This window comes from Vidua chalybeata, chromosome 6 (assembly GCF_026979565.1).
Source record: "Vidua chalybeata isolate OUT-0048 chromosome 6, bVidCha1 merged haplotype, whole genome shotgun sequence".
Taxonomy (NCBI): domain Eukaryota; kingdom Metazoa; phylum Chordata; class Aves; order Passeriformes; family Viduidae; genus Vidua; species Vidua chalybeata.
The window spans coordinates 49,605,462-49,633,457 of record NC_071535.1 but is presented as its reverse complement, the minus strand read 5'-3'; the positions used below and the strand labels follow the sequence as shown (position 1 = coordinate 49,633,457).

General features: G+C 39.0%; 1 protein-coding gene across 1 annotated transcript in view; it reads right to left on the bottom strand.

The window, feature by feature from the left end:
* The window catches only part of ABCC8 (ATP binding cassette subfamily C member 8), a 79,467-nt gene that overhangs the window by 28,781 nt on the left and 22,690 nt on the right, over positions 1-27,996 (bottom strand). The window contains exons 9-20 of the mRNA XM_053945790.1: positions 24,245-24,379; positions 23,119-23,281; positions 17,546-17,586; positions 17,102-17,247; positions 12,902-13,007; positions 12,570-12,680; positions 10,613-10,688; positions 10,417-10,522; positions 6,209-6,244; positions 4,679-4,714; positions 1,219-1,317; positions 314-398 (exon numbers count right to left, since the gene is read on the bottom strand). Of these exons, the coding sequence (XP_053801765.1) occupies positions 314-398; positions 1,219-1,317; positions 4,679-4,714; positions 6,209-6,244; positions 10,417-10,522; positions 10,613-10,688; positions 12,570-12,680; positions 12,902-13,007; positions 17,102-17,247; positions 17,546-17,586; positions 23,119-23,281; positions 24,245-24,379 (1,140 nt within the window). The remainder of the gene's footprint in view (positions 1-313; positions 399-1,218; positions 1,318-4,678; positions 4,715-6,208; positions 6,245-10,416; positions 10,523-10,612; positions 10,689-12,569; positions 12,681-12,901; positions 13,008-17,101; positions 17,248-17,545; positions 17,587-23,118; positions 23,282-24,244; positions 24,380-27,996) is intronic.

Sequence of the window (27,996 nt, the reverse complement as noted above, 5' to 3'; positions counted from 1 at the left end):
TATTATTATTTATTTTTCTGTTACTTCTAAAGAAACAAAAAAATATCCTGTTAAATCTGGGTATCTGCAATAGCAGCTGCAGAATAGTCAAACATTCTGATAGCAGTACATTTAAATCATTGCATCTCACATAAATGACAGTGTTTCCATGTTCACTGAGCAATGAACTTTCAGACTAATGACCCAAACATACACTTAACTAAAAGATTACCTTTGTTGCCAAATAACCTGTAAGATTTTAAGAATCAACAGAATAATAAACCCCCCTCTACATATTTAAACCAAAAATAGAAGCCTGTAGCTGTTTACTGACCCTCTCTCCAATCTGGGTTTGGTCTCCGTGAGGCAGAATGTCAATATCAGGCTGGAGGGAACAAGCATCAATTACTGCTTTGTACCTGTGGAAACAAAAAAGGCAACAAAATCCACACAGATACTGCTGGAGAAGCACATTTCCTACCTGCAGGGGAACAAAAATTAACCAGCTGGAAAAAATCACACAGTGGAAAACGTATTTGTTAGCCACTAATTGTTCTAATGGGATCTCTTTCAATCACAGGCAAGTAAGTAATATTTCAGCTCAGAAAAGGGATCTTATGTCAGCTTCACAAATAAAAATGTTAAATAGTTAAACCTAGGAAAAACAAACATAACTTCTTCCAAGGTATATTACTATTTTTAGCAGTTGTTTTTGTTTCAATATCCAAGGGTGACAGGGCCTGTGTTTTTTGTTTCAATATCCAAGGATGACAGAAAAAAAAATGAGTGTAGGATGCAAATACATAATCAACCACTTCTTTTAAGGGTGGGGGAATGGAATACCAGCAACTGATTTCTATATATTTTACAATGTCTGGTGGGCATTTATACTGAATAAAAAGGCAGCCCACTAATTCTTTACAAACAATATTCCCATTCCGAAACAGGTGATGTCCTTCCAGGAGAGGCAAACTAGTCAATCAGGTGAGAGAACACTGCATGCTAAACAAACATGGTCCTTGGAAATGGAAACATTTGTACACCTGATTTCAAGTGAGACAAATCCTGTCCCTTGTGTCACTCAGGAAAAATGTGGTCAAATGGGGGGATTGTCACATTCAGGCAGGTGCGGTAGGTTTGTTCCTACAGAGAAATGGGGCTCCATGTGTGACCCACACAACTCCAATATTTATGGAAAAAAACATGGGAGTAAAACACAACAGTGCTGGAACCTGTTACCTCTGTTTGTTAAAAGAGCTTTCAAACGTGATATTCTCTTCCACTGTGGCATTGAGCAGCCAAGGCTTCTGGGATGCATAAGCTACTGCACCTCTTTTCCTGGGAAAAAAACAAACACAAGACTTCCCAGCTTACTAGTGCAATTGCTGCTTTTGGAAGCCATTTTCTTGTAAATGAAGAAACTAGTAATTGGTCTTTAAAAACGCTTTCCTTTCTTTCCTTAGGACAATCAATAGCTTTTCCATCAAGAAAATACATAAGATGATAAATTTCCAACAGGATACTGGAATTGTTTACCCAACTGAATTTCACTTTGTTCCCTCTTCTCCTACTATGAGGTGGGATTTGGAGAGTCCAGCTCAATAAAGCTGGAGCAGAGTGGATGGCAGGAGCAAAATTATCAAAGACTGAATCCCAGCTCTGTTTGGATAGATTAATAAAAAAATTTAAAAAATTTAAATGAGTAGCAGATCACTAGTTAGGCAGCACATTTCAGGAGGGACATTCTAGAAAGATAAAGTGTTTGAAAAATATCCAAACAACTCCACACATGCACAAAGGCAGTTCACTCTGCCATTATTTCCCTCATTCTTAGAAGAGAACTAGAATTAGAAAGTAAATAAGTAAGTAATTTCTATGCCTATAAAGGCAAGAAAAGAGAACACAGAAAAGAGACAAAAGACAAAGAGACAAAAAAATATTTGCTAAATTTCCCCCAGTGAAAAGGCCCTCATAATGTATCATCAGAAGGGACAATTTGCCAGGTACAGTCAGCAGGATCTTACTCAACATGCACATATTATTTCACAGAAATCATCACCATAATCTTATTATTATTTTTATTATAAAAGGAAAGTGTCTGCCTGCTAGAGAATTTGTGCTTTTGTTGTCTGTACTGCATTAAGGATCCCAGTAAGGCAGAGCTGGGAGAAAGGCAACATCTTTTATCATAGCAACTGATACTTTTGGAAAACTCATTGGCATATCAACCTTCGTACAGAAAAGGGCCAAAAGAAGGATCATATACCTAAAAGCATATCTGTTTTCTTCCTAGCTCTATCAGCTAAACCAATAAAAAGATAGGACATCTCATCCAAATGTGTCCTTTGTCTGCTAGACAGCCATTATGGCAGCCTATTTCTAGTTGGATGTGAAAGCAATTCAAACCCTGACTTGACAAATTACATTTTATTTCTCTTTATAAGTTAAGGTCACTTGCCCTGCTCATTTTTTTCAGGCTTTTACCAAGCTTGTTTAGAAACCAAGATAGCATCCAATTTTTGTTGATGACCTGAAAGAACACACAATTCCACTATTCTGCTAACATGCTTCCAAGTTGAAATTTATGATGGTTCACTAGAATTTCATTAAGCTTTATACATTTTATTTACTGGAAAATAAAACAGAAATAGCTAAACAAAAGAAAAAAAAAAGACATAAAATAAGCCCTAGGCAGCCCAGCCTGCAGCCCCAAAATCTAATTCAAAGAGCATTCAGGTCTGCCTCAAGAAAGCAGCACTTTTTCAATTTGTATGAAATTTTCATCCCAATAATTGAGAAAAAATTGCTCTGAGCATTTCAAGATGAAGATGTATTCCCTTCCCCTCCTTTTCATTGCTTGAAACTGTGACTTTGCGGCTCTTAATTCTCAATGCGATCAAAAAGTTACTGATAATTTACTTTTTAAAAAATATCAGCTAAGTTGTGAGGAAAAATCTTTTACAACTTTTGCAGAAAGTGTTCTTTGGTTGAGTGAAGATATGGGCCCTGTCAGTGTGATGCACTCTATGCTGAGAACCAGCACAAAGTCTGGGAATATCACTCACATTTGGATTACATTCTGCCTTTAGGACATCAGGGAGGATTCATTACTGCAAGGAACTTGGCAACAGGCAATGAGCTTGCCAAAGCTGATCATGAACTGAGGATTCACTAAGTTCCTCTAAATTAATCCTAATTGCAAACTGACACTAGGATGGCTTATCAGGACTGATCATATTTTGACATAAACAAAAAGCCTGCAAAAGCTTGCAAGCTTCTTTTTCACATATATGAAATCTACTTCATGTCCACAGTGCTGCTTACCATAGAGACAATCAACTGTTAATGAAACTGTGAGAAACACATGGCTGAAAATCCAGAGAACAAAATATTCTGCAGTGGAGTATGCAGGACTTGCTCTGAAAGTCTGCCTTGAACATCCATAAGGTTTCACAGTTTTAGGACTGAATGCAAACCAACAGTTTAGGAGACAAATACTTTCGAGGGATTATTCTGTGGGTGGATGTGATTGCTTCCTGTCCCCAGACTGCATAAATAACCATGTGTTTTCAGCAATGCAGTGTGGTTTTTTTTCCCCTCTGATAACACAACAGACTAACCATAGCCTCTTAATTATCACAGAGGTGCAGACAGAAAAATTCAGCCTTGCAATAAATAGGGAAAACCTTCCCCGAGCTCCCTGGAAATTATGAGCTTTGTCTAATATAGAATCAAGCCTGTTTACTAATTATGAATCAGATTAATTCTTCAGAAACAACACTGTTTAAAGGAACAATATTCACTTATTTACAGTGTGGGTGACTGAGCCCTGGAACAGATTGTCCAGAGAGGGTGTGGAGTCTCCCTCAGTGGAGATACTCAAGAACCATCTGGACACAATCCTTCTGCCATGTGCTCTGGGATGGCCCTGCTTGAGCAGGGATATTGGACCAGATGAACCTCTCTGGTCCCTTCAGCTTTACTCTTTCAGTCATTCTGTTGTGAAGATTGTTTGCTTAAACTCATTAATCTATGTCTTCATTAATCTATGAAATATTTCACATTTCATTTTGTTAAGTACAGGAGGTGCAATAGATCTTCAAGATCAAACACAACTAGTTAAGGGACACTCATATATGTATCTCAGTGCCTTAATAAACCTACAAAATCAGATGCTGGCAATTTTTAAAAGAAAATAGATGCACTTAAAATGAAATGGAGTTAGGATTATGATGATGGAAGAAATAATATATTGCAAAGCCTTTCCAGTGTGTTTTGGGATTTCTGACTACAGTTTTGTCTTGATTATTTTGCAAAATTCATTAACTCTACTATCAGTCAACACAAATTCAAATGTTCTTCAGATATGAGAGAAATGTGTACTGTTCTGTACTGTAACTGCACATGCAAAAAATATGCTTCTTGCATCTTCAACCTGATGGAAAGTATTGGAGCATTCTGGTATTGCCAGTCCTGAGCATTCAGGAAGAAATTTTCTGCCATTATTAAGTATCAAGGGTCACCTGTTTTTGTTTTAGATCTTGCAGTTGCTGCATACAGAGACATCCCTTTTGTCTTCTGAGGGGGAATATTAAACTCATTAAGTGCAGAGACTGCTGAACAATGTTAACCAAATCACAGAATGGCTGAGGTTGGAAGAGACCTCTGGAGCTTCCCATTAGTTTTTAAAATGTTGTACCTGACTTCCATGTCAACAGGAGACTCTTTCTCTGGGCTGTAGAAAACAAACACAAGGGGTTTTTTTTTTTTTTTTAATTATTTCAGACAGTGCAAATAACACCACAAAGTAATATCAATATGCTATAATTAAAAATACAGCAAAATTACTGCATAACAGAGATAAAGATCTTTTTATGCTAAAATTCTGTGCTACATGATATTGACCTAAAAAGGGTATAGTTAAAGATTCAGTTTGGAGAAGTGCTAAACAACCTTGAAGAAAGCCTTCAACACCTATGAGTATGCTCAAGACCTCAAAAGACTTTGACCCAAAATACTCTTCTAAGAACTCCAAAAATGTTCTACAGGATGTTAGTGCAACAAAACCACAAGAGGTATTCTTACAGCACTTAACCAACTAGGATTCTCAGAACACATGATAATGTAGGTAATTGTTTCATCCAGTCTAATATTCTTTCCTACTTTTTAATACTCTTGCCATACTGTTGTGCATGTTATCTCACTCTTCCCCTTCCAGTTCCATACCAGTTTCAAACATGAGACTGATTCTGATCATACTTCTCTTCTATCTTAATGGGTTCAAATGGTTTCCCTTCAACTTGGCCCAGAAACTTCAGTCTCTGCACACAGAAAGGACTGTAAGATTTCAAGTATCCTTTACCACGAGGCTTAGGCATGAGGTAAATGAATGTTCCTCTTACACTACACACAGATGGGAGCACCAGTTTTGCAGGACTCAGTCTGACAACCAGGCAACTAGTCTGAGAAATAAAGTAAATGGGAGAGAAGAAGCTGGCAAATCTAAAGAAAAGGCAGGGGAATAGTTGGGGAATCACAGAACCAAGAACATATTCTGGTCAGTAAAAACCACAAAATTTAGCCTAAGTCCAGGTAAGGGAGGCCATATGACACTGCTGATTTCAACAACAAAGTTTTCACTGGGTCCAGCAGGAACTGGACTTTTACAAGGTTTACTATTCTGGAGGTTTGTGCCCCAAAGTCAGAAAGCTTTGCTCTTAGTTGATTTGGTAGATATTCCCAAAATCTGGGAGCTATGTTAATCAGGTAAAAATAATTTCTGTGCCAACAGATGGACTAATCTCTTACTCTCTACACTTCTCTGTGAGTGCCTGAAGAATGGTAGGTGAGAAAACAAACTTATGTCAGGATGTGAAAAAATGAAGAGAAGGGTAATGGGGAGAATTTGCTTTAATAAATGAGACCTTTAAATACTTAATACCATTTTTCAAAGTTTGGTTCAGATCTTTAGAGAAAGATTTTCAAAGACATATCAGGATACAATTTTCAAAATCTCCAAATGGCAATGCTTTCATAACAGAAATCCAACTCTTATTTTCATAACTTGCATAAGTGCTTTCAAAAATTGTATCCTGAGATAATGCAGTTAAAATTTCACTGATTTTAAGAATTCTGACTCTATATCTTAAGCACAGATTTTAGAAACCTTTGTTTTTTTCTACTGCAATCAATTTAGCAGGAAAAGCAATAATTGCATACAATACCATACCTGAAATATTCCCCCGTCTCACTGTCAGAAGTGCAGCTGCATCACAAATAGAAAGCAAAGATTGTTTACTTAAGTGAGCACAAGCAATCTGCCCCAGAAAGAAAAACTATTAAATTCCACTTAGTGCACAGGCTGCAAACATTACTTATCACAGGGCTGCAGTGCAGCATCTGTTCCTTCTACACAAACAGACTTGATTTCATCAGGCAAAAACATTTGGTGACCCTTTTTTACCTTATAAACATTAATTTGACTCAAATAAAATCACCTCCACCCTGTCCTGGAGGTGCTAGCAGAACTGAGAAGTCCTGCTGTGACAAGAATGCAGTTCCATTATAAAAAGTTCATTTTCTGGGAAAACAAAATGATAATTTGTGATACTGGGTTTTTTTTCCATGGCAGTAACTGCATCTTTACAGTTACTGTGAATCCCACCTTCAGTTGCCACATACTGCGTCCTGTGTCAGCCCTATCCTTGGGGTGAAGTGCTTGTGTAAATGTAGGCAGGTCCAAAGGACAGACAGGTTTTGGTTTTGCTATTTTTGAACGTGCACAAAGATGTTCAGAGTTGTTTTGACAGGATGACTGGGCATACATATTACTGAGGCTAAATTCAGTTCCATTCAAAAGAGTGAAAAATCTGTGTGTCAAATCAAAAATCAAGGAGGAACAAAGTCTTTGATGCTTTAAAGAGGACAGTCTCATTAACTTTGTGCCAGCACAAATATAGATATCCAGGAGAGATAACTATACCTGCAGATTAAAAAGTTGGTTTGAGACACTTCCATAAAATTTATGCATAATAAGCAATGACCAAATCTAAATCAAATTACTGTACAATTTGAGAGCACCAGACAGCCACTAGTATCTTTACTCTAAAGGTCTGTGTACTGAACAAAGCTTTTCCACAGTAAACTCACACTCTGCTGGTCTTTAGTGACCTTGTGAACTCAGTGGTCCAGTCTTCAAAAACTCATGAGCCTGTTGCATATCATTAACTAGAAACACATTCTTTACAAGAACTAGTGATAGGCTGAAATAGAAAATACCTTTTCCAGCCCTTCCCTGCACAACACAAAGACCCTGAACCAATTGTATATCAATTCCTTGATCTCTGTTTCTGCTCTGTAGCAGGAAAACACTTATTCTCCATTTGGAGTTTTAGCTCAAATTTCTCAACCAACTTTTCCACACTTGTTCTATCCCTTCTTTCCCCCTTTTCCTGCATATTCTTAGCAATTAAGGATGCCTTGATCTCCTACCAGGGCTGAAATGCCAAAGTAACATATGTTTGATAATGATGTCTAGATCTAATTTGTCAAGGTATTTTAGATGTCTAACGATGCCAAAATAAGCCTACTGAGATTTTCAAGCCTTCAGATTTTGATTTCTCACTTAAATAAAATTAAGTACTTGGGTATTTCTAAAAACTCCTGTAAACATGTATTTTTAAAAAAAATTACTTTGTAGGCATAAAAAAAACTTTAATTTTTTTTAATTAGATTAAACCAGTCAACTCCACACTAAGATGAAAACCTACTGTTAACAACCTTAAATCTCTATCTTCCTTCACATTATAAGAACTCAAGATTCAGATGTAAGAATGTATGTCCTGTTTAAAACAAATTACATAATTATGTTTGAGCAACACATTTGTTTGAGCAACATTAGGTCAGTTTTCTGGTATTCTTTACTGCAACAAGACTTGAATTGGGACTATTAAAAGTGAGATACTGCCCAGAAGAAATTAGCATGGCATATACCATAATTATTTACTCAGTAACAGGTCAAATCATTACCATTTACCACCTGCACAAAAGGTAAATAATTTCTCTATTTTTATTAAATTCCTAACCATATTATAAAATATTTATACTGAGATGCTCTCAGGCTGCTTTGGACAAGAGGAATTAATTTGAGCTGAATCTTCTGAACACACACTGCAGAACAACAAAAATATCACATATGAGCCATGGTTCACCTCTGATTATCTCCCTCCTAGCCCAGGAATAAACTACATTACTTTTTGAGGGTTTGAAAGAATTTTTGTAAGAAACAAGCAAAAATGACACACAGTTAATCCTGTTTTATTCATAAAGCATGGAGGCAAAAGAGTACGGAAATAACTTGTTATCCATTAGATCAAGGGAAGGGCCAGGAATAGCATCCAGATTTCCTGAGCACTGAGTGACATGTCAGAAGGATACATCCTTCATCTTCATAGCTATGACCTTGGAGGAAGGGAAGGGGAAGGAAATTTGGATGAACTAATTCAGGTCTATTCTGTAACATGAATGACTTTCTTTCCTAAAGAAAGAGCTGTAACAAGGAACTTAAGTGATTCTGGTGACACTTTTAATTGCCTGAGCTAAGGCTATGAGCCCTGGTGATTACTTGTTAAGACTACTCTCCTTGAACCTTGGATAAGGCTGCATGTTCCTGGTCAGGCATTAGTATTTTCTTATCAAATTAATGGAGCTTTCATCTGATAGCTTTACAAGACAGGTGTGCAGCCCACACTGGCTGCATCCATCACCCTGAATAGACCAGTGCACATGGCAGCAGCTCTGAAAGATGAGACAACACCTAATCTGTTCCAGTGCAGCCAGCACTTACAGAGCTCAGATTGTTTCAGCCACGAGTCCCTTTCTACATATCTAACAGATAGCACAGCAAATGTGATAACAACTGAATTGCATCTTGTGATACTTTGGCACATATAGAAGACATGAAAACCAGTTCTGACCTTTCCACTCTTCTGAAGAACATACTTCTAAACAAGTGCTATTTAAAAACACAGCACAGTTTCTGATCAGAAACATCATGTCATCTGCTTTAGTTTAGCATCAGACATTCAAATTACACTTCTTAATCATGTTATTACAGCCTTGCTGAAATGGAATTAGTTCACCTAATAAGGCTGCAGGGATTCTATATGGTTCTTCACCACAGTCTGATTTTCTGCTTATAGAAGTATATTCTCATGGACAGATCACCTCATTCTGGAACTTTGGCTTGTGTTCATGATACCCTCAATAGCTGAAAGGGTCATCTTCTTATGTTTCATTTCCCCCACCTATAAAATAGACAACCTTCCTTCCTCACACTATTGCTATAAAAGCACGTGCAATTCTGAGTAGTGTGACTGGCTAACACATGAAGGCTGGATATAAATCATATCTCCTGACAAACACTCAAGGAATTTAGAGAACTCTTTCACAAGATTGCTGCAGAATCCATTACATAACAATGACCCTCTGTCCATCAGAGTGTGTAGATTTGATTTATAGGTAGCCTCATTTTCCTTCATTCCCAATCAATTAGAAATAAAATTAATTGTTTCTCTAGGTACTTCTGCAATTTGCTGAGCTTTACCTATAAATAATCATAGCCCAAAGGGCAAAGTGCGGACTGTATGGGTAGGAAGTCAGGCCAAAAATGTTCACACACGTTGATCAAACTGTGTATTAGAGATGGCAGGAATTTAATGGAAACCATATACAGGAGCTGCAATACATTTCACCATCTGTCACCTCACCTGACAGTCAAGAGAACAAGCCCCAACAGAATTCAGAACAATTTTTTTTCCCCTCCTTTCAAGGCCAATACCAAAGTTAGACATGAGTGGAATCTCTAAGTGGCTATCAGAGTCCAGGTGCTGCATTCCCGGGAAAGGAGGAAAGGACATGGCTGACTCACTCCTGTCGGATCAGGCAGGATGCACTGGGGACAACTCTGAGGTCACTGCCACTTGAAAGACACTCTTCAAATTCTCAGGCATTAGCCTGGTGCTGGGATGGAGCACACATCTGAGCCAGGCACTGCTCCTAGAGAGCCAGTACCTCTTCAGAGCTCCCTGCAAAGACACCAGCTCAGGCCTGAAAGTGCAAACACCATTCTGTAGCTGCACAACACTTCAGGCTCATTGATTCTAATTCCAAATTAGATACAGTTTCACTCAGGTTATGTTGCTGGAGTGCAGAATGCCCAATAAGGGTTGTCCATTCCTATGAATGGAATAGGCAGATTGTTTCATCCTGGCTGGGGATTCTTTCTGTTCTTAGGGTAAAGTTTTTATCTTGACTGTGTATCTAGAAAATCCTCAACTCCACAAGATCCGAAGAGAGATTTTGGGCTTTTTCTGCATTACCACTCTAGTCAAGCTTAATTTTTAAATTAAATTAGAATTTTAAAGTAAATGCCCCTACCTGGTCCAGGATATGTTCCCAGAGATCTTCTGCATCTCACCAAGTATGGCCAGCAAGAGAGATGACTTACCACAGCCCACCTGTCCTACAATCATTGTTAGCTGGCCTGTGAGGGTAGAAGGTATACATAAGATTATGATTTACCAAATAAGGATAGAAAAATATCTTCTTCTGTGTATCTGATGTAATTTTGTACCTTGAGGGATTCGGATATCAATATTGGACAATGCTGGAGGACCTTCAGGTGTCCAAGTGAAAAATCCATTTGTGATCTATAACAATATGGAGAGAAAAGATAAATAGAAATACATATTTAGAGCTCACCTTTTTCCCCCAACATCAGAGACATTTTTTTCATTACACTGAGCAGGAATAGAGTTAGCCTTTGCCCAATGCAGGAAATGGATCTTCAAGTGACTGACTTTGTAAAGGACTGTACTTTGATGGGCAGAAACCTCTGAACTCAAACAAGGACTCTTAGACTATTAGAAAATTATTGAGAATTCACAGGGGGGGAAAAGGTTGCCATTTATAGTGTCTCTTGTTCTGTTGTCTGTAAGGTGGTACATATAGTAAGTGAAATGATTACAACACAATCAAATTACATCCATTTTGCACCCTGCAGAGCCCTGAATGTCACCCGAGACACAGTGCAGTTACACAGCAATTACACCACCAAATTCCAAGCAGACCTGCAGAACCTTCCATGAAATTGGATATTGCTGCCCATTACAGCATTTTCCTTTGTATTTCTGACATGATTCTCAGATAATCTAGGTTTTACTAGACACAAAAATACTTTCATTGAAAAAGACTAAAACCAGGAAAAAAAGCCTGTTCAGACTTTAAATGGAGATTTCCATGGATACTACGAGAAACAAGGAATGGGAGACAATTTTAAAAGGCCTACAGGACCCTCTTCTCTCACTTCTTCAGAGCCACAAAGCCTTTCAGCTATGCAAGGTACAACAATTTTTCATCTAAGAAGAGTGGAAGGGGACACTTTTATCACATCCTTGAGAAAAGTTGATACTCCCATCTTGAGCAAAAGCAAGCGTGGTGTTCCTCCCTCTGGATTACCAAAGGCAGCCAGAGGATCCTCTCTAAACTAACGTCCCTTCCCGGGCAATGAGCTGCAGACAGGCAGTGCCTGCACAAATTCCCTGACCCAGAGGCCATTGGTGACAGTGGTGTCAGCAGATGGAGCCAAAAATTATCCCTGGGCCTGGCTTTCCATTCAAACCTTACACAGGTTATTGCACTGGCCTCTCCTTTGTGACACTGTTGTCACTCCAGGCAGTCTTTTGACCCAACATTGCCCCCAAAACCCTCTTTCAAATATTCCTCTTATTTTCCTGGAAGTTTGTTCAAGAAGGATCCTGCACCAATTCAGCATGTATAAAAAAATCCCTGAAAGCATTGCCAGTTGTCCTACTTAGTCCCATGAAACTGAATTATTCATCCTCTTTTGCTGGAAATGCAAATGTATTAGCAGACTCCCTAAATAAACAGCTTCATCACTGTAACAACCATCAAGATTTTTATTGCTTCTGGCCATTTCCACAACAAATCAAGAGGATCAGTCTTCAAAGTGGTATGGGTAATTATAATTTTTTTCTTTAGACAAGTTAGGTCTTTGGGAGTAGTTTTTAATTTCATCTGGGGAAAGGCTACTAGGAATTCCAAAATAGGAAGGCAATATCCATGATGACATTATTTTGGGAATGTCTAGAACAAATTATTTTTTATTTTCTTCATCCTATTATTCTACATAGACTCTGGAACTGGAAGAAAGAGTCTGGCATACATAAAAGGTTGGGTCAGATGATCTTTTGAGGTTCCTTTCAACCTTGGCTGTTCTGAGTTAAAAATTTTGGACCTGAGAACAGGGCTAATGACTTAAACATTTGAAATAGCAAATGGCTGGGTGAAATCTAGAGGAATAACTGCAATTAATTACAAGCTAGAGATTAGTAGTTAATTCTTAAAAAGGAAGACAGATACAAGAAAGGTGGAGGTTAATCTCTGACAAGTGCACAAGTGTCTGACAGTTCACACCAAATGCTGGGTCTTGAACTTGAAACTGCCATCAGAGTACAAAAGTGACTATTAGTGAGCTAATATAAGTGTTATTAGAGTGACCTTCATATCACCTTTACACAAAAATCATCAGCTTCTGTGATGTTAATGGGTCTTCTCATGTGAGAGCTGTAATTGTTCCAGTCCTCCCTGGCAGGCCTCTTGCGATTCACAACCTTGAGTGGCTGTGCAAAATCAGAGAGACAGAAATAAGCACTAATTGGTGGCAGCATCAGCAAAATGTCCCAACCCCTAGCAACCATAGTATGAATGATACAGTTCAGGTTATTAAAAGAGAGGTTTTGCAATTGCAAGAAATAATCAATAGGAAATGGAAAAATGAAAAATTTATTCTGGGTACAAACGACTGCAGCCACTTCACTGGCAATGAGACAGCTTTACTCACCACTGCTTGGTACTTGCTGTGATTATCTGCACTTCTTAGCTCCAAAGATTTATCATGCTCTTCTCCAATTTCTTCACTTGACAAGAATTCACTCAATTTCTGCACACTGAAAGGGGAAAAAACCCCACAATGACACCTCAACCTTGGAAGTAAAACTTTTGTTCACTGCAATGTTTACTACAGAGTATCCCTTCTTGTACTTCAGCTGCTGTCTGCTGCACAGTTTATTTGTTCTAATTTTGTTACAGGTGTATGAAAACATGCAATGAGAAGTTACTCAAGGAAGCTTTCAAAATCTGTCCTGTTGCCTATTAACAGTGATATTTTAACAGTTTGTGCAGATGTTCCTCAAATCGTGTTCTCTTCTGACACCACCAGAGAGATCTCACACAAAGGTTTTTTCAGGCATTTGGTGGGACACAGAAGGGCTACAACAGTGGCTTGTTTTGAAGCCAAGTAGAATCATGGTCATTTATGCTGATCAAGTTTGGCCCAGTCAGTCCTATTGAACAGTCTTATAAAAGCTGTACACCATGAGCCAAATTCAACCAGCATTGGTGGAATATGATGTGCATATGGTAACTAGATAAAGGAATATACCTTAACAGAATAGTATTCAACAGATGAGACATAAAAGGAATCCTGACAACCAGCAACAAAGAAGAAGGCATAAAATTTTCACTAGCTGTTTTAAGATTTAATTAGCTAAGAGATAATTTGCCTTTATTAAGACATTTAACAGATCAGGGCATCAATTTTATCTCTGTACCTGACTTTATAAAATGTATGTCTAATCTACTCACAGGAACAGCAAATGAAATTTGTGAAAGAATTGGATTGAATCATGAACTCAACATCAAAGAAGCTCAATTAGCTGGAAACAAGTCTTCAAAATTATAAAGTGCCAGGAGGCCTAAAAACAAATTTATGGACAAGAGCTGAAAAAATTGATTTCAACATTTAGCCTTAGGCTAACTGGGGAGAAAAATGAAAAACTAAAGCATTGTGATATGTGGTGATTTGTTAGGATTTCAGTCTTATAAAATAAGAATTCACCTGCCAAGATTTATTTTGCATTTCACTACCAGGGATTTCTTCTTTAGAAGGAGACTTAGTTTCTTCTAAGAACCTAGTGAGATCCCCCACTGATGTCAAAACATTGTTGGATCCAGGCAATACAGCATTGCCTGAGGCAGACTCCCTGCACAGCTAACACTTGTCCTGCAAGCAGAGATCAAAGTCACCCTGGGACCTCCCTAGGAGAGAACTGGTTCTAGAGGTTTTCTGTCAACCTGCCTGATTGCTAATGGCAGCTGGGGACTGAGATCAGTGGATCTCTTAGTGGATTCAGTGGAGGGAATTTAGCTAGAGCAGGTACTACAATCTAAACAACAAAAAGGGGGAAAATATTTGGGATGCGATAAGAGGAATAATAATTAATTCAGGATCAATTTTTGATCTCTTAATGGGAAGGTCTTTTATCTCAAAGGAAGTGATTAGAAGCTCCATTGCTAGAGATATTAATATTTATTTGCACAAAGCTCTGGAAAACAGGGCTAGGAATCTTACTCTTTTGGTTCAGTAAACCAGACACTTAAAAGAACATTTCAAATGTCTCTAAATGATGGTTTAGATGCTGCCTATACAGATTTGATATGCAGCTGCACCTATATTATCTGCATGAAAATTACACTGATATTTGAGGAATTGCTGTGAAGAAGGAGCAGACAGAGAAGTCTCCCATGTATCTGCTCCAGGGTCTAGAGGGGTAGGAAGAGAAGACAGCAAACATTCTCAGACCATGCATATCCAAACAAGAGTATGTCTCTATTAAGCTGCCCAACAATTTTACTTTATTCTCTAGTTGTGTATCCAGGTGTCTGTACACTCTGCAAACCTTTCCCAATACTCTGCAGTTCTGGAATTATTGCTCCTGAGACAATTACTGAAGAAACACAGTACAGCTGTGGGAAAATCTTGTGTTAGAGGCTCTTACTTTAGGATGTCAGACTGTTCTACACTCTTAAAGAATAGAAAAAGGACATTCTCTGCAGAGCTCTTGCTGACAGCACAATTCAAGTATTCCAATATCTCCAGAGGGGAACTTATTTTTAAACCACAGAAAGGACATATTGATTAAAATACAGTTATTTGCACAGCTGACTGGAAGGATGGTTTGATATTAAACCCTGTAAGAGACATAATACCCCTCTTACTGCTTTACCTTTGCTGATTGAAAATGGTACACTGCACCCTTTGTCCCTGAAGACTCATATTGAAGAAATGCATCCATTGACTCCTCAGTTTTAATTTTCAGTGACAGAAACACTCCACATACTAAAAAAAACTCCAAGGCACCACTGTACAAAGAGGTATCAGATTTGTCGCCTTCCTAAAGACTTTAAACAGTTGCTCCTCTCAGGAGCAGACACCCAAGCCCATAACTTGGAATATTTTCAGGGGTCCTACATGAAACAGAAGCTAAAAATCTCTCAGTCACACAGTGGTTCTGAGTGTGTCAATGCCCATCCATGGGGATGCTTTGCAATTGGGCAACTGATAAGGTTATTGATCAATATTATTGTCCTTGATAGCATCAGTCATCAAAGACTGTAGCCAATACTAACAGAGCAGGGTTTGTGGAGTGCCTGGGAAGCAAAGCCAGTAACACCCTCTTACTATCCTTTACATGCTGGTTTCACTGCTGGATCATCTTCTGCACCACTTAGTCCCATTCTGTCACTCCAGGAGAAGCTGTCTTTATACACATGTTAAAACCAGTCATACTATCATAGCCTAAAAAAGCTGAAATACAAATTTGCCAAGTTCGGTCACCTTTACCTGACCAGCTACTTGTAAGCAGGAAGGTGTAATAACAGTAGGACACAGTTGCAGCAAGAAAACAATAGCTGTGCTCAATTGGCACAAACTCAACTGTCTGCTTTTTAACATTTACTAAACTGCTTCAGCAAGCACATCTTTGTATGGCTTGAAAATATCTGGCACATGCTTCCAAAATATTCCTCTGAAGGGTGAGGTATTCTAGAGAGAGCAGCATCACCAGCACTATGGAGCAACACACTCTGGAACACTACCTGGGCGATACAGCCAGCCAGGAAGGCAAGGATGATGTCAGCTTTGTTACAGAGTTTGATTCTTGTCTGCACCACAAATGGCAGGGCAACAGCCTGCCAACAAAAAGTTGTCTCCAGAATAACCCATGAAGAACTCCCAGCTAGCAACAATTAATACTTGGTTGATACTAATCACTCTCAAATTGTTCCTGTAGCATTAACAGGCACAATTCATTTGCAAAGAAATCCTTAGACAAGCCAAAAATAAATGCCTGCAGGTAATAGGCAGTGTCAGTGTGGGCTCCCAGGCACCTTGCTGGCTGTAATCTTTGCATGACAATTTGCCACGGCTCTAGGGACTACCACAGTGGCTGCAAAACATTTCCTGCCAGCTGCTGATGCTCTCAGATTTCGCACTCCTTAGGAGAGAGGACACAGCTGTGACTTTGCACTGTCAGGGAATTTTCAAACACTGAAGGCAATCTCAGCCTTGTACTGCAGTCTCCCTTCCATCTCCAAAGCAACACAAAGGCAATTACGCAAGGGTTGGTGGCCAGTATCTGTCCCATAGCTTAAATAAGCTCATCAGACAGCTTCATTGGAGGTCAAAGTTGTCCTAATAAAGCAGGAAGCCCTAACTCTGCTTCCCCTATCAGTTAGGTAGAGTTACACTGCATAAGAAAAAGCATTAGGAGGTTTTTACACTAATCTGTTGATACTAAAATTCCCAGTGAAACAGCAATTCTACTGGTTGTTATTTGGTTAGCTTTTGAACACTCAAACGAACATGTTCATCAGAAAGTAAAAATTCATCAAGGCTGGATTAAACATTTAGTCATTAACTTACTGTGACTCTTAGAAGTGATGTTTAAGGTTTTTTGGTTGCTTGTTTCTGTCTAACTCTGCCCCAACAGGCAAAACCAAGAGATATATCTGAAACACATGTCCTTCTGTGATTACCTTTCACCCTCTACATGCTTGATTGAGGGGAAAAAAAGTTGGCAAACAGCTTACAAGAACAGATAAATAATCACCATGCTATTTCTAAACTTGAAGTTGTAAAATGAGCAACAGACACATTCTCAGAAACTGGGTAGGTGGTAGATATTAATTTTACAGTTCTCACCTTACTAATGCTTTGACAGTGGATCTAACCACACTTGAGAGCAGGAACAATGGAGACACAAGGATATGAAACAGGGAGAGGGAGGCAAATGCCACTGACGGGGAGAAGTCAGCCTTTCTTGTCAGATGAGCATGGACAACAAATGTCTACAAAGAGACAAACATCACCGTCAGTGCTTTGCCATAAAGAAGGAAACAGACTTCATATTTCACAAGGATTTCATTTACAGAATCTGAATTCATACTCTCTTAACAGTTTGGGGGAGTGCTGCACACTCTGGGCTGCTTCTTGTGCCAGAAGGCAAGTGGGCATTTTCCATTCTCTCCCAGAGGAACTGCAAATGTGTAGCAGGTTTGCATCCTGTTCTCCTCCTTCCTCAATTCCACATCACTTATACTTGAAAATGCACTCATAATTAACACTGTTTAGGAAGTTCATACTTACTATAAGCACAGCTGCAATTGGTATTGCTGCATTCATAAAGACTGTGAAGGAAAACACATAGGAACATTTAGAAACAATTTCCATTCAGACATGCTAAATGCTAAAATGCTACTAGCACTGCTTTACAATGGTGTTTTCTATGTTCTTACCTTGCATTTCTGTCCCCTCTATCACAACCTGAGCATATTATTTAATCATCACCTTTTCATTTTGACCTTCACTCAACTTTATTTCATGTAGGTAAACTACACAGAGAAAGAATATAGACTCTAGAGCTAAAACAGAACTCAGGCATCAGTACAGGTATAACAGAAAAAGGCTAGACACTTCTTTTGTGTTTAAAATGTGCCTGTCCTTTTCTTCTCTCAGATATAGCCACGTTGAAGCAGTAAAAGCTCTCCCCAGTTACTTAATCTGAAGTGAAGTGTCATTGACTCCTCTGGTTGACTGTTTGGTCACCCTTTTCTCGGCATAAACCCCTGAAGGACTCTATACAGTGTCAGATATTTCTCTTACCTATGTTTAGATGAGCTTTAATGAATCCTCTAATCCTCATGCTTATATAAAATAGCTGAGTTATTGCACATAGCTCTAATTCCTTGTCAGAGAGGAGAATTTAAAAATATAAGTATGTTAAGAGTGTGTAATTACAAAATAAAAGCTTCAGCTTTGAAAGACTAACATGTATTAAACTCTAGAAATGCATAGTTTACACCTCACCCCTGGAAAAAAAAAAAAACCCAAAGTATTTTTTGAGAAAAATATTCTTTCTGTGATGGAACACAAAGCAGCTTCTCATATCTCTTTAATGGTTCAACTTCCTGACCAGTTCTCACACTCTGTATCAACCCAAGGTAGTTACAAGCACAGAAATTGTAAAGAAGGGAAGCTTGCTGCCTGCAGCTCTGTCCTTCTGAATGCCATTAAATCCTCGTCTTTGCAATGTACCTTTGAGACTGCTGCAGTACACAGGTTTGCTTTTAGGGACGAATCTGGTGACAGAATCTAGCAAAGCTGATCAACTTCTCAGAGATGGATCCTGCTCTACTCCTGTCCACAGTACAAAATCATAACTGTCAAATAGGAAGCTGGATGGAATAAATATCCTGTAGGGTTGGCAAAGCTTGCTGCAGTTAAGACATCTAAACTATTGGTGGCTCCCAAGAAGTTGAGCTGAATTTTGCTGTTATACTAGATCACCAGTACATACAAGGACTTCAAACTTCTTTCAACCAAACAAACATGAGCCATTGGAATTTGGGGGTTGCTTTCTTTTTTTTTTTAATTTTTTTTCCCAACTATGAGAGAGTCCAGAATCAAATGTTTTCTAAAATAACTCTATTTTGCAGCTAAGACATTACATTTAATTCGTTTTAGTCAAAAGGACTTTGTTACTGGAAAAAGGTAGACTAAGAACTGAGAAAAATGTTCAGTTGGTCTGGATATTTTAGTAACAGTAACCACTGTTATTTTCCTGTGAGAAAGCCTGGAGTTATTTTGCTTCTGACAGATTAGGCAAAAAAATCATAGAAATAGGAAACCACTCCTTTGTTTCTCTGTCTTTCCTGAATTTTAATGTATATTAAATCCTGTAAAGATGTCACCCAACTTTGATTCTGGTGGGGGCCTTTCATTAAAATACAGAAAGCGGTAATTTCTATAGTAGCTCTTTTAGTACACATGAACAATTCCATATACATATAGCCAGGATCCTGGCACAGGTGTGAGGCACACCAGATCCAATTTCCATGTGGTCTTGAAATAGAATTTACTTGTAGTCTAGCCAACACTGCCCTGGAACTTGTAGGTATATTTTCTGTAATCCAATGCAAATCTATTCCTTATGAATAAAATAGCTCCAACTGCGGGGAATGCTGGGCTCCAGGACGGTTTGGATGGGTGGTGGTGAAGGATCTCTGAGGCCCGGTCTTTAGAGCATATGGTTTATTGTAAAGGATGAAGGGCCCTGCTTAGAGTTTCTAGCCGCAACTCGTGGCAGGCCCAGGGAGAGTGGGGGGGAGAGAGAGAGAGAGAGAGATGGTGCCAGGTGAGCGTCCCAGCAGGAAGATCCAAGAGAGAAAGAGTCCGGTCCCTCGGCGACACCTTATCAAGGGGCTTCAAGGTGGGCTGGGACAGGACTTGGGCCAATGGGGTTACAGATACCTGATACTTCAGGGGAGGGTTACAGGTATGGGATGAACCACACGTTGGGGGGTGAGACAGGACATTCCATTTGACCTTAGGATCTATCAGAAAGGGGGGATTGCATTATTGTTTTCGAGATGTTCAGTGATTAAAGTTTGGTATTTCAAACCTCGTTTTCATCTCGATATCTGTATTCTTTGATTCTTTTGCCAGGCCATCATATTTATAGGGCCTTGCTATTTCATCTTCCCCAACATCCAACCACATTCTTTATTTCTGTTAATAGTCATGCATACATAGAAAAGAATTCCAGAGTCTATTCAACACCCTGTTAAAAGAACTATATATAAAAATATCTTTTCTGCTTTCTTAGTGTTCTAGCACCTGTCTGCCTTCCTCTAGATCACAAATACAGAAAATTGTGGTCCTCTAATGCCTTTTAATTTTTTTTTTCCTAAAGAAATTAAATCATGTGTTCACTACAATATTAGCCAACGTGTTTTGGGCTGATTACGCCCAAAACATTAAGTATAATTCTAATTATACTTAAGTTAAAAGAGCAAATTCTCCTGTATTTATATTCCCTTTTTAGTCGCAAAAGTGCAAGTTTGCAAAGACAGGTGTAATTTCTGCTAAAGTCTGAAGGTGTAAGGAACTCCTAGGCTGAAACAATAAGAACCTTTATAAGCAAAAATTATAAGCACCATCAAATAAAGCTACACTGCTTTACCCCAAGCTGAGAAGTTATCTCCTGTGTCTTCCTAAATATCACACATAACACAAAATAAGAATGCAATTGCAAACTTGGAATGTTTCAAGAAGCATCAGTAAATAAAAAGTTTTTCTAATAATACAGATTCTTATATCATTGCTTCACAGAACAATCAGTACCCCTGGGATGAATACAACTTTTCCTAGCTGTTGCAAATGACTCTGTGAGGATTTAAAATTCAATAAGCCTTCACAGCCCTACGGCTGAACCCTTGGCCCTGACTCTAAATAGATTTTAATGCCACATGAAGCACTGCAGACAAAGGGAACCCATCTATGTTGATCTGGGTGTTAGACAGAGTTTCTGCTCTCACAGCCTGCAGCTAAATTCTGTTTTATGTCAAAGTAGAAACTCTTCTCCAAGCCCACAGTGCTTAGGATTGCCAGAGAGAAATTCTGGTCTCAGAAGACAAGGAATACTTCAATTTAATGTCAGTTAAATTCAGTGGGATCATGATCTTTCTTACGTGATCATAAGAACTAGGCCTCCTTATTATCCCAAGAGATATTTGTACAGGTACCTAGTAGTGCTCAAAAACATCTTGCTAAAATTTTCCATTTCATTAATATCTCATAGATTATATATTCTTCAGTGTGACTTTACTAATTATTTCTAAAATATTACCATAGGAATTACATAGGTACTGCATATAATCTCCTCAAACACAGAGTTCAATTTGCTGTAGGTCTTTTTAAAAACACAATAAAGTCTTAAAGTAGCTTAAAAAATAACAGGAGATGAAAGAATCTGATCAGAATGACAAAATTGCCTGAATGTTCATGCTTTTCTTTCCAGGATATAGAAATGGCTTTAAGAATCACTTATTTTAACAAGAAATCCAAGTTTTCAGTAAGATCATGTAAATATTGCCTGTTGGGGTGTCATGGTTTGACACTGGCGCAATGCCAGCACCCCCATGAAAATGCACCTTCCCTAAATAAATGCTGTGAGATGTTATCAGGGACAGAGCAGAGCAGGCCTAAACTTAATAACAAAGGAAAAAAACTTTATTAAACTACTACTAATACAGAAAACACATAAACTAAATCCAGGATGAAGACCTTTTAAAACCACCCCTCCTCCTCCCAATTCTAAACACACCCAGCCATGAAACATCACCCGGGATTCTTGATCAAATTACCACCCTTCAGGTAATCTATGCTTAAACTATCAAGGGAGAGAGAAGTCTCTCTTGCACCACAGGCCCCCCAGGAAACACAGCTGCCCCCCTGTGTTTCCATGTCACACATGGCAACCGCCCGGAAGAAAAATCTGCCAGTGTGACACTCTCCTTTCCATGTCACAGTGCTCTCACCACCGTGCATGGACAGACTGCTCGTAGGGCTCCTTTAAGGATGCTTTGCCACGGACCCAAAGATATAACAGTTCAGTTTCTCATCCTGGGACTACAGTCCCCCCCATTTTCCCCTGGGGCCGAGGGGTCCAAAAGCAGGACTCATCTTCTTCCTGAAGACAGAGGGTATCACCATTCCCTCTTCAGCTCTCTTCGTTTCTCGCCATTCTTGTGCTGTTCGAAGCTGAAACAGGTCTCCCTGGGTCACCACTGCATCCCCCTAAAATGCAGTCTCTATTGCAGGAGATTTTGGTTCAGTCCATGGCTAACAAGAAAAGTCCAGCTAAAAGCTACTCCATCATCTCCTCCCACCTAAATATTTCTTCTTCTAACATCTCAGGTCCCGGACTATCTCTCTTCCACTACAAATCAAGGAGGAGTAATACTTTTAAAAAGCCCTCATTCCCTCGAAAGGGTTAAAAGTTCAGACTCCCTGGACGGCCGATATCTCAGTCCGGCATTCCGCCTCCCACGCTGGGCATTTCCCCCCCCCCCTTCTCCTCCTCTGCCGGCAGATTTCCAGGTGCCGCCAGGCTCTCCGTCTCTTTCCCACATGGGGGGGGCAAAGGCATCTCCGCTTCTCTCCACCCTTCCGTTCACAGGAGCTGGCTGGGTTCCAGACCCTCAGCCCCCTCGGCCTACCTGGACAAGGCCGCGTGGCTTCCCCTCCCCCACCCAGCCTAAGGCTGGGCAGGGGAGAGTCTGCACTCTCTGACGACCGGAACCAAAAGAGAGAGTTCTCCTGGGAGTTCTTGCTTTTAACCCCCTGTGTTCTCAGAGGCGTGTCCATACTTTCAGTGGTCACTCCAGGTGCCAATATCCAAACCTGACCACTGATTGGTTTGACCCAACTTCCTGGAAAAAATTCACTTCCATGTCAAACCACGACATGGGGTTTCAGTGCAAAGACAATGCCTGTTACATATTATTTGTATGCTCTGCATTGTGCAAAATGCAGAAAAAAACCCTCAAAAAATAAATTTCAATATCAGCTTCCTCTTGAATGCAGTGTTCTAGAAGAGAATATTGCTGACTAAATATAGTCTGTGAAACATTTGTCCCTTGAAAGCTTTTGTCCAGAAAAAGTCAATTCTTTGAAGCACTCATTTTTTCTTTTATTTCCCATACAAGCAAAGTTCTACCAAATTAAATGCAGGGTCTGACTAGATGGAAAGTAAGAAGTACAGATCAGAGCCCAGAGCAACTGAAATAATCTCGACAGAGAAATGGTAAACTCATTAGTAGCTAATAATTCAGTAGCACTTAGCTGAGCAGTAGATTAAGGTGAAGGAACAGACTTACTGGATATGGAGGTGTAAAGGGCAAAAGACTTGAGGCTAGTCATTTCTTTCTGTCTGGTTTCCTCCACACTGCTGTGAAATATGTGCTCCCAAGCATAGAGTTTCAGGAGCTTAATGCCCCGGAGCATCTCATTTGTCTTCTTCAGTCTCTCATTGGAGTACTCCTGCAACATTTACACACACATTTACCTGAAGAGTACAATAAAAACACTGCTTCCCTAAGCATAAGGATGACACAAAAATTATAAGCAGCCCCCTTGCACTGTGCAGACATTTCCATCACAAACAGCACTGCTCCCATCTGCAGGAATTTCTAGGTGACACTGACTGTATGATTGGATGCTGCAAGAATGAATGCTGTCCACATTTCTGGAAGGGTGCATACTGTTGATGGGAAGGAATTCCTCTACACACAGAAAGATGCACAAATAACTCTCCTCACTACCCATGATCTGTGGTAGAAGAGATTTCAGCTAGCTCTGGCTCCATTACAAGTTCCTGCAGCTTCCTTGGCAGTGCAACAGTTGCTGGAAGGGGGAATAAGGTTCAGAGCAGCTGGGCATGGGAATGCCAATGAAGCAAGGTAACATTGTCAGCAGTGATGCAGGTGATTCAAATTATAGACAAGCCAAATGAGGGATCAAGGAATAGCTTGTGACTTAGCTCTAAGCTCCCCAGTTGAGGCACACACCATGGGAGTTAGGACTGCATGGAGTTTGTTTAAATAAATCTGTTTGACAGATTTCCACATCTGGGGTCTGAGTTTGGATTCCTACTTTCTTTCCCTTTGGACAGCTTGCCCTGCACAACTCACAGCTCTGTGCACTGCCGAGAGCTACTTCAGTCAATGACTAGTGATCATCTGTATTAGTAAGTTAGAAGGTTTTAAAGTTATTTTTGCTCTTAGGGAACCATACTTGCTGAAAAATATAAACCCAAAAAAATATGTATTTACTGCTGACACTTACAATCTCACATTCTTGAATGTGACATTCTTGAACACTATGAAACATTTGACAAGCAATTCTGGATCGACATCTATGCTTAGGTTTGTAATTCCAAGCACAGACCAATGCATAACTACCAGAAATGATATTTAGATCACAAGTTATTTTGAAGACACTCACCAATGTGCTTCGCTGGGCCTGTGAGAGTTTTGTGGCTACAAAGTACTGAACAGGTGCAAGGACTATGATTACTGCTGCTCCAATTAAGGCACTGATTCCAAGAAGGTAGTAGAGCAGAAGAACTCCTACAATTATCTGTTGGGATAAAAGAAGGTGAGGGAAAGATTTTGGCTTCACTTGAGGTATGCACCACAAAGACCAATTTCAGGGTAAGGGACAATGTTCAACCAACAGCAGCTGCAGTTAGAACCACCCCAAATGTCACAAGTTCAGCACTGCTGGCATAGCCAATATGATCAGTCAGGGCTTCTCTCAGGGACCCAGACACCCACCCAGTGCTCCTCTCCCCAGCCTGGGCATTCTCTGTATTTCTGTTTCTGTATTGCTCCCTATTATGCACAGTAAAAGAAAGTTTTACAGGTTTGTGTATCTTCTGTAATTTAACTCTCAAAACTATTTAAAAGAACTTTATTTAAAAGTAAATAAATTTTAGAAAAACACCATTAAATAAAATTTAATTTAAATACACTTTCAAATAACACAGTATGCCACTGAGAACATTCACCTCAGATAATCTCTGACATAAACTGGCAAGGATCTGTTTTAAGGATCTACAGTGCCAGACAGACTATTACTTTTGAAAAAGGTTACAGAAACAGTGTTTAAAAAAAAACCAAAAACAAAAACAACAACAACCAAAAAAAAAAACCCAAAAAAACTTTGGATAAGTAAGAGTCTAGAAGAAAGCCACAGTCTGGATGGAGAGGGCTTACTGTAAGCAGTTCAATAAGCACAAACAATATATACAAGCTACCGAAGTTAATTATCACTATTGTCATGACTGACTCCTGAACAATCTGCAACATTGACAATCTAAGTATTTAAAAGTGTAAGCTGATAAATCAATCAGAAGACACAGGGATAAAAAGCTAATTTCATACATCATTTCCCTTAATTAAAAAAACCCCAATAACTGGAAATTTCTTTAATGTGTTATCTACTACTTTTGATATGTTTGTACACTCTCATAACCTTCACAGAAACAGTCTTCCATCATTTCAAAGCTCAATGGTTATATGCATATTTCCACACATTTATAGGAATCAGCTGTTTACAGGAAAAAAGGTAATTTGTAGTTTCCACATTTCCATCAATTTAAAGCACAGAGAGAAAAAAGACTTTTCTTCTTCTTAGGAACCCTCTGATGCCTCTCTACAGCTGAATTAAACTAAGACCTGACTCTCAAAATGAGTCACAGTATTGAATAAGAAAATACGCAGTAACATGAAAGTAAAACCCCACTGTATATGAACCACAAATCTAATAAGAGGCAAGGTTAAATTGCAAATTAAAAAACATCTTTCAGTGATGAGTAAGTGAGCAATCTACTTCCACCTGAAGTCAGGAAATTAATGAGTGTTTGAAACCAAACAGAACACACAAAGCCTCTGCCAGATACCCCTGTCAGAGCTCTCTTCCATAACACAAAATGGTCTTGGGTCTTTACAGATCAAGATTTTCCACTCCCAACTGCTTCATCATGGGCAGATGCTGTGGGCACTCAAAATACAGGAAGGCATTCAACAGTGAGAAGCCACAGCAGAACACTGACTCCCTGTTTTCTTGCTTTCCCAACCTACTGGTTGATTGTCAAGGACATTATGGGACCACCTGGTTCTAAAAAGAGAGCATCAGCTTCTCCCATAGGCAAGAAGAAAGCTATCCCAGCTGGATCCTGAGAGAGTTACTAGCTCACAGCTGCTTTTCCAACCCTCATCCTAGCTACTGAGAGGGTCAGTCTTTGCAATAAAAATCCCGTGTTTCCAATAGGTTAAAAATTATCCCATTTTCATCTTCTTTATAATGTGATAATACAGACAAACTTTTGAAATACCTTTGATTTATTAAAGAAATATGGATATTGATCTAGTACCAATATCCAACTGTGACAGACAAAAACTCTCTAACAGTTTAAAGTTAGAAAGTGTATGTTTATTGCGACACCGGGCAGCGTGTGGGATAGCTCCCAAATACACACAAAACCTTTCAAATGATTACAGAGTACTTTTATCCACACAAGAATTGAATACCCAAAATACAAATACATATTCATCATTTTGGTACATCCCATTCCTCGCTTCGTATGCTAATAATTTCAAAAGCTATTAAGCATGTGTAGTTTGTTCCTTGAAATGGGTCGGTGGTCCCTTTCATGGGGAGGGGTCCCAAAATGAGGAAGTAAATGAAGTCTTCCTCATTCTGACTTTTCTACCTTTTCAATGCAAATATGACAAATGGACCTTGGTAGAACTCCCATTCCTTGTCTTCAGTTGGTTTCAGAACAGAGGAGGCCCACAATTGTCTTATGCTCCTAAAAGCTATTTGTCAGTTTCTAGATTTTCATTATAAACCCAGCTAACTAAACATTGTGTTGATAAGCAATCAATTATTAGTTAACTACTAACTCTTAACTTCATCAAGGCCTACTCATTTATTTTAATTAACTCTAGTAAGGCTTATCTCTAACTAAAATCTTAGCTCCTCTAAAATCTCTAAATCTCTTAAAGTTTATGTTTCACCTTCAGCATGTATGAAAAAAAAATAATTGTATCTGAAAAGAGCTGAAATCTTATTGAACATAATTCTATGTGACATCACAAAGTACAGAGTCAAGAATAAAGAGTAGACAGATAACATCTAAGCTCTGGGGGACAGTATCTGGCAGATGGGAGGGCTCTCATCAATATTCCTGAGAAGGCAAAAATCATATTTAAAAAAAAGTCTGTGTAATGAAACACTGCTTCTCTTTCATCAAAATCCCAAAGCTCTTCTCTGCCAGAGATAAATATCATGAGCGAAAAGCTCGCCAATAGCTTTGGTTATTTTGTCTTGATTATTTATTGAGGATGGCAAATATTTTCAGCCAGAAACTGCTTTGTGGGCAGTTTTGAAAGAGACAAATGTCTTTTCATTACAAGCATAAGCTGTCCCTACCAAGGAGCCAGAGATACAAGAATACAGGATTTTTTAATAATCACAATGAAATCAAACAAGGGTGTTTATCAAATGGAGGCATGGGGAGAAGGCCTTTATAAGACCTCATTTTGTTCTCAGGGTTTTGAGCCAAACCTACTGAGGGCATCTTTCAACTGACTGGAATCCTTGGGCCTCTTCTCATGGATTTCAATAACATTCAAACACTAACTTAAGGCAATGATAAAGCTCCCATTGACTCCAGCCAGAGCAAGGATGGGGCTCAAATTATCTGGACTGTATAGAGAACCTAACTTGTCATGAATGGCTATTATAAAATCTACAGCAGATGCTGAAATGTTGATTGCTAGACTAAGAGCTACAAAACAATTAAAAAAAAAAAACCTGTTTTAAATAATAATTTTGTTTGGAGTTTGTGCAATGTAGTATTAGCCACCTTTCAAGCAGCCAGTAATTGTTTTCACTGCCTCATAAAACAAGGTACTGAATGAATACTATGGAAAAACCTTCTGAAGAAGCCTTTGTGGCCAACGTGACTCACTGATTTTGGCAAGGAGTGCACAACCCACAAAACAGGAGCACACTCCAGCACTGATCATTCTCATCTGGAAAGGCGCACCACACTGGGAATTCTAATGCAAATATAATTTTATTTTCTGCAGACTGTTAGGAAGGCTTTACAAGTCTGTGACTTCTGGCCCAATAGAGCAAAATGTTGTTACAGAATATGCAATGGAATTGGATTAATTCTCAGTTGC